Source organism: Rhincodon typus, chromosome 38, assembly GCF_021869965.1.
Source record: "Rhincodon typus isolate 14 chromosome 38, sRhiTyp1.1, whole genome shotgun sequence".
NCBI classification, from domain to species: domain Eukaryota; kingdom Metazoa; phylum Chordata; class Chondrichthyes; order Orectolobiformes; family Rhincodontidae; genus Rhincodon; species Rhincodon typus.
In genome coordinates, this window is record NC_063369.1 from 7,119,662 (window position 1) to 7,127,320 (window position 7,659).

A 7,659-nucleotide genomic window follows, 5' to 3' on the forward strand; every position below is an offset into this window, starting at 1 on the left:
ACCCGAAATGTTAACTCTGATTTCTCTCCATTTCGGGTTGAGTTTCTCTCTCTCAGATGCTGCCAGACTTGCTGAGCTTCTCCAGCTATTTCTGTTTTTGTTTCTGTACTAAGGCCCTCTCCTTAGACTTTCCTCCGATTAACACATCAACAAGGAAAAGATTGTCAAATATTTTCAGTGCATACCTGCACCACCGGTCTGGAGCAGGGTAGTGAAAAAAGCTGAATATCATTGGCAAGATAATTAGCTTGAGCATTATTAGTCATTTTATTCCACTGCCTAACTCCGTAAATGCACCAAGCAGTCAATGACTTTAGAACAATCTTAAAACAAAATAAAACAGTGCAATTGTTCAAAGAGAGCAAGAAGTTGTTGCTAATTACTGTTAATCTCTTGTCTATTCTTTTCTATTTGGCAGTACAAAGTAACAGGCAAATATTTCCACTTCAACAGCAAAGCCCCAAAGTGGAACAGTGTTTTCAATGTTGTTAGCAACTAACAAAAGAGAATTTTCTGACAGATTTATTGGCTCAAGAAGTCAGTTGATCTTGCAGCATTAATTGTGCTAATATTAAATTAGCTGCCTTTTTTTGCCAGAAGCTATTAAATTTGAAGTGGACCATACATTTCGAATACTACATTTACTAAACAAACTGAATGTTCGACTCAAGCTCCTGTTTCAGTTGATTTGATTTATTTCTCCAGGATCTTGAGGTGATGTCTATAAATATATAGTACAAGTTTTGCAGCAGTGCAAGTAGGAGTACAACTGCCTTACAGATGGATATCATGATCAAAGACTTAGGCACCTGAAGCCATTTCCTCAAGGTCATGCCCCCTACCCTTCTGTTATTCATCCAGAACTGACCACCTCCCCCCCACATTTGCCCAGCCCTCACCAACCCTTTCCCCACCCCTACAGCCACACTCAAATTGATCCTACTCCTCTGTTCCTTTGGGCTTTCCCTAGGCCTCCATTATTTACCCAGCACTAGCCCTACCCTCTCCTCCATTTGCCTATTCCTGGCCTCTTATGCCAGACCTACACCCACTTACCCAATCACTTAGCCCCTCCCTCTCCCCTCCCCCCCCCCCCCCCCAATGCTTAGGCCTTCCCCTCAGTTATTCAACCAGCCCTTCCTCCTCTCCTATACCACCACTCACTCAGCCCTTCCCCTTAACTATTGACCAACCCCAGACCCCTGCCATTCACAGCTATACCACTACCCTATTCACCCAGTCCCAACCCCTCCCCAATTCCCCTTAGTCCTTGCCACCCTCACCATCCTCCATATCTACCCACATTAGTCCCTCCCCACACACCCAGATCTCCCCCAAATTCCCTGTCCCTCTGCTTTCCCCTCCCCTTCTCAGACTCCCCCAATCCAACCGTTACTCACACACTCACCTTCCCACCCCTCCCTGATTCAAATCCAGGCCCCTCCCCACATCCCTCCACCCTAGCACCCCACCCCCTACTCCCGCCACCCCCAAGCCCCACCCCCTAGTCCAGCCACACACAAGCCCCACCCTCACTCAAGACCCTGGACAGGACACCCTGCCCCTTGGGAACCCTGCAGCCCAATGGTATCAATGTGGATTTCACAAGTTTCAAAATCTCCCCTCCCCCTACCGCATCCCAAAACCAGTCCAGCTCGTCCCTGCCTCCCTAACCTGTTCTTCCTCCCACCTATCCCCTTCTCCCACCTCAAGCTGCACCTCCATCTCCTACCGACCAACCTCATCCCGCCCCCTTGACCTGTCCGTCCTCCCTGGACTGACCTATCCCCTTCCTAACTCCCCACCTACACTCACCTTTACTGGCCCCATCCCCGCCTCTTCGACCTGTTTGTTTCCTCTCCTCTATCCATCTTCTATCCGCCTCCCACTCTCTCCCTATTTATTTCAGAACCCCCTTCCCCTCCCCCTTTTCTGATGAAGGGTCTACGCCCGAAACGTCAGCCTCTCTGCTCCTATGATGCTGCTTGGCCTGCTGTGTTCATCCAGCCCTACACCTTGTTGTCTCGGATTCTCCAGCATCTGCAGTTCCTACTATCTCTGCCCCTTCTCCATTCTTCTGCCCTTCCTCCACACCATCCTCGCCCATCCAATACCCCGCCTCTCCACCACCCCTACCCCCCAACTCACCCAGCACCGGTCCCCTTCCCGCTTCATCGATGCCCAGGCAGCAATCTTCAGTCCGACAGGCGGCGGGCACCTTTGATACCAGCCGGTAACTTTTACTGCTGTCCTCCTGAAACTCACTCAGGTCCATTGCAAAATTATAAAAGCGTACAAAAACAATTATAATAACAACCGCCAATCTTAAATAGAACAATGGCTGAGCTTTTAAATATCTCGACAGCAACCGCCAAACTAATCTCTCCCGCGCTCAGCGGCAACCTGCCCTTTGACCTCTGATCCCATCCTGAAGGCCACATCACTCAATTTTGTTTTTATTTTAAAAATCATGCTGTTGAAAGTTACAACAAGTTCAACACTGAGCATTTACAGAAAGTTTTATTTTTACAAATTTAAATTTGGATTTAGTTTGGTGTTCTGCCCGTTATTAACTGTGTCCTTTGGTGCGCATGTGCAGGTGTGCGCAAAGCCCCCCGGGAGTTGTAGTTTTAAAGACTCGGAACCAAATTTCGTGTTAAATAGTGCATAAAAACCGAAAGAACTGCGGATGCTGTAAATCAGGAACAAAAGCAGACGTTGCTGGAGAAGCTCAGCAGGTCTGAAGGAAAAAAATCAGAGTTAATGTTTCGGGTCCGGTGACCCTTCCTCTTAACTGATGGTAGGTGGGAAAACATTGGTTTATATGCAGAGGACTGGGAGGGCCATGGGGTAAGGAGTAAATAATAGGATAAAGGACAGAGCTCGAAGAGAGAGAATAGTTGGATAGACAAAGGAGTCGATAACGATCTGGTTGGGAGGGTGAATAGTTGTTAATGGGGACTGTCAGTGACTAACAATAGATAGTGTGTAATGGCAGGCTATGTGATAACAAGACCTGGTGTGTGGGGTAGGGGGCTGGGACATGGGAGATTTTAGGCCCTAACATGATTGAACTCAACATGGAGTTCGGAGAGCTGCAGGGTCCCCAAGCGGAAAATGAGGTGTTATTCTCCCAGCTTCTGCTGAGCTTTGCTGGAGCACTGCAGCAAGCCTGAGACAGAGATAGCAAGAACTGCAGATGCTGGAGTCAGAGACGACACAGTGTGGAGCTGGAGGAACACAGCAGGCCAGGCAGTATCAGAGGAGCAGGAAAGTTGACCTTTTGGATCGGGACCCTTCTTCAGAAATCATTCGACCTGAAATGTCAACTTTCCTGCTTCTCTGATGCTGCCTGCCTGGCCTTCTGTGTTCCTCCAGCTCCACACTGTTTTACATCTGAGACAGAGATGTCAGCCAGGGAACAGGGTGTTAGAGTGGCAGGCAACTGGAAGCACAGGGTCATTTTTGTGAGCAGAACATAAGGATGTTCTGTGAAGCGATCACCCAGTCTACACTTCATTTTGTGTTGTCTTTGTGTTAAATATTGAAATTGGAAATAGCCCTCCAACAATAAAAGAGCTTATGGGGCTCACATAATAATGCATTCAATATTGTATTGTGTTATATATATTTATATGCTATTAAGTGATGCTTTTTCATATCCAGGATTTGCCCTTCATCTCATTTTAAGATTACCAGTTTAGCATATCACTCAATGATTTCTCTGAACTTCAAATGTTCTTATGAATTATTCCACCTGAAATATTAGCCCAGATTCCCCTTTCAAATGCTGATGAGCCCGCTCTGCATTTCCGTTTCATTTCAGATTTTCAGCATATCGCTTTATTTTTATCTGCAATAAAATCAACTACCTCACAGTTACCATGGGAGCAACATGTCGGCCTATTCAGATGGATGTTGACTGAAGTGTCTTTACGCTGTTCAAAGAGCAGGAAGTGAGGCTCCCAGTGACTCAGCCAACATTTTCCTTAAACTGTATACCAATAAAATGCTAATTAACTGTTCATGCATTTGCTTTTTGTATTTCAGACTCGGCTATTCCAATGCTCTAGATGGTCAGCCATTTTCTACCATCCATAAATTTAAGTTTCATTGCTGCCCATATCCTAACTAATATGATGTTACATTCAATTGCTGGTTTTTATTACCATCCAAATTACTTGTTACTAAAAATGTTCATAATCACGCTCACCTCCCATCATGATCTCATTCCTTTGGATCTCTGCAACTGATTTAGACCTAATACCACTCCCTTACCCCACAATCCATCTATGCCTTTCACTCTTTTCCATCAACTGTTGATTCCTCAAACCCCATGCAATAGAATTCCGCCCCCCGCTCTCTGTGTCCTCACCTCTTCTTTAAGACAACCCTTAAAGCCTAGCTTTTGGTCACCTAGTGCAATATTTTGCTGATGAGGCTTGGTGTCCATGTTTTGTCCGATTGCACACATGTGAAACACTTTGAGATATTTTAAACATAATGCACCAAATAGATTCAAGATTTTGTAGGATATTACCAAGACAAAATAGCTGCCTAACTAATCACATTATCTGTCAAAAATAATTGTGTAAAGAGTTTTGAAACAATACAAAGTGGCAAAACACCCTACTCTGCTGCCTCTTATTTTCTACCTTTGAAACTGCATCAAAAGGTTTTTTTTTAATTCATTCACAGGATGTAGGCATAGCTGGCCAGGCCAATGTTTATTGCCCTTCCCTATTTGTCCAGAGAAGGTGGTGTTAAGTTGCCAGCAAACTGCTGCAATTCAAGGTGTGCAGATCCACCCACAATGCTGTTAGAGGGGAGTTCTAGGATTTTTGACCCAGCAACAGTGAAGGAAAGGCGATATAGCTCCAAATGAACCCTCTAACCTTATTTAACAAAGCAAACAGGATTTTTCATTTTCTTTCCAACAATGTCATACTGGTGATGAGAAAATACATAGCTTGTATTCCTTTAGAAATTAGAGGTCATAGAGTGCCATCAACTGGGGATCAAGCATCAAAACTTAACAGGTCCAACAGCAATCTGTTCTTCAGTCCAAAGAAGAGTTATATTGGACTCCAAATGTTAGAACTGTTTCCATCCCCACATATTCTGCTAGAACTCTTGAGTTTCTCCAACAGTTTTTGCTTTTGTTTAAGATTTCCAACGTCTGCAGTATTTTGATTTTATTTGATAATAAACCTGTTTGGCCACATCATGAATGCTTTTCTTGGCTATCATGTCCTGTGTTATGACTCATACACTTCTGACTCAGAGACAGGGACAATATGCACTGTGCGCATGATACCTGCTCCTTATGACAAATAACTGTGCACAAATTGACTGATCTGCTTCCCTGCATTACAACAATGATTGCACATCGAAAAGTGTGACTGTAAATTTCTTTGGGATTGTGAAAGGTCACAAGTAAGATTAAGCTATTTCCTTAAAAAATAATTATAAATAAAACTACGGCCTGGGTTTGTAGATAGACATTCTAACCCATACGGGCCCAATTCTTCAAGACTGTACTTCCTCTTTAAGTTAGTATTCCCTAACAATGCAAGCATGCTTCTTTACAACAAGAAACATACTAGCAGCTGTTGTTTCTCAAGTGTTTGCCACAATTCAGCAAGTATTCTGCTCATTGTCCCCGTATAACCACAGCTAGCACTATCTCTTTCACCACAGCCACCATCAAAATAGAAGAACAGTATATTCCGTTGGAATATTCTGAAGAAGGGTCCGGACCCGAAACGTCAACTTTCTTGCTCCTCTGATGCTGCCTGGCCTGCTGTGTTCCTCCAGCTCCGTACTGTGTTGTCTCAGTATATTCCTTTGGTTGTTCATAATAGGCAGAGTCCACACCATGCTCAACCAGTCCATGCTTGCACAACCCAAAAAACCGTATACTGTTAGATGTGCATGCACAACTGGACAACACTTGCTGATTAACTCCACGTGTTTTCATACTTATATGAACAATCAATATAAAATAGCCAGCTAAGTTTGTAAGATGGCTCACTTAACAGAAGCATTTGCATACGGGCCCACTCTCTACACACTAAAGGAATATGGTCAAGCCTTTTACCTTTTTTGAATTTCCCAGGAGCTTGAGGAAACTATAGTTCCTGTTTCTTTCTCCAAGCCAACATCAATCAGAATTGACTTGTCAACCAATCAGAATCCTTTTCTCCTAGAGTATAAACTGTTAATGATCATTTGAAATTGAGCATTCTTGCCTTTGTCCTGATGGGGGCAAGGCACAAAGCTTCAACAACAGAGTCTTTCTGTTCAGCAAGATGTAAAACCGCAGAAATTTCAACTGATGCAATAACCCCAGGCCAGACTGAAATCCCAATTTACCTTCCCTTCTGCAATTTGGTCTGCTGCCTGGATGGGACAAGTATACTACCTCAGTAGGATTGCATGGGTGCAGAATTGGGAAACTGTCATATTCCTGTGTACAATCCATCACTCACACCTGCCTTGTACGAATGTGAATAGCGCTCCAAGCCAAGGGCTGTCAGAGCCATCTGTCTCACACTGTTAACCTTCAGAAAGCTGATTGTCTTTTGTGGCTTTCAGTGTTTAAATTGCATCTTTAGATTTGCTTTTACATTTCCAAAAAATTTACATTTTTATATCGTGGCATATTGCATCCCTCCATAATATCCCACAACACTTTACGTGCAGTTATTGTTTCAAAGTTTGGGCATCATTATATTGGTTTTATTTCGCATGCAAGAAAGAATGTTGGCCAGGAGATTGGAGAATTCTTTGCTCAGCTCTGCCCTGAATCGCAGTGTGGGCTCTTTATGTTTTGCAGCCATGTGTATCACACAGTGTGCCAGTATCATTCTACTGGGGAAAGACAGGGAAAAAAAAAATCAGCTAGATGCCCTACTCCCAGTCAGCTCCAGCATAACAAGCTCAAGAGGCAGAATGACCCCTTTTTGAATTATGTCTCAGGTTTTACAAGCTGTGCACTCTCATCTCATCCATATCCTGACTTCACTGTGTGAAGTCTCACCACTAATTAAAGAGTAAAACATTTTACCTTCCCCTTCTACAAGTTTAATACCAGTATTTTAGTCAATGTCAAATATGAAAGACAAAAGATACACTTAAATCAGGCAATGGCAATTCACAATTTCAGGATGGAGGATCATAGAAAACTTTTAGCACACGAGGCCATTCAGCCCATTATATTTGTGCTGACTCTCCACAAATACAACTCAGTTACTCCCACTCCCTTATCCTTTCTGCATGGCCATTCAATTTCTTTTTCTTTTCGGCGCTTATCTGGTTTCCATTTGAAATCCAGGAGTGAATCTGCCTCCATCACACACCAAGACGTAGCATTCCAGATCTTACCCATTATACCACTGTAGTGATTGGAACAAAGGCCAGGTGATCTTATTGGCCCAGGGTTAACAGCCCCAATCAGGGAGCCCTGGCTGACAGATATAAACAGGAGATAGTGAGAACCAATGCTGGAGTCAGAGACAACACAGTGTGGAGCTGGAGGAACACAGCAGGCCAGGCAGCATCAGAGGAGCAGGAAAGTTGACGTTTTGGGTCGGGACCCTTCTTCAGAAATGGGGGAGGGGGAAGGGAGCTGGGAAATAAGTAGAGAGAGGAGGGGTG

The 7,659-nt window shown here is 44.0% G+C and overlaps 2 protein-coding genes and 1 long non-coding RNA gene across 3 annotated transcripts in view; 2 read left to right on the top strand and 1 right to left on the bottom strand.

Moving 5' to 3' along the window:
• rnaseh2a (ribonuclease H2, subunit A) overlaps positions 1–2,409 on the bottom strand; it is a 33,000-nt gene extending 30,591 nt beyond the window's left edge. The window contains exon 1 of the mRNA XM_048617901.1: positions 2,149–2,409. Within this exon, the coding sequence (XP_048473858.1) occupies positions 2,149–2,275 (127 nt within the window). The 5' untranslated portion in view covers positions 2,276–2,409. The remainder of the gene's footprint in view (positions 1–2,148) is intronic.
• Positions 1–7,659, top strand: part of LOC109935584 (microtubule-associated serine/threonine-protein kinase 1-like) — a 340,839-nt gene that overhangs the window by 316,554 nt on the left and 16,626 nt on the right. The window lies entirely within an intron of this gene.
• LOC125487246 lies at positions 2,613–4,025 on the top strand. The gene is made up of 2 exons (XR_007265743.1): positions 2,613–2,800; positions 3,827–4,025. It is a non-coding gene; the product is annotated as an uncharacterized LOC125487246 (long non-coding RNA).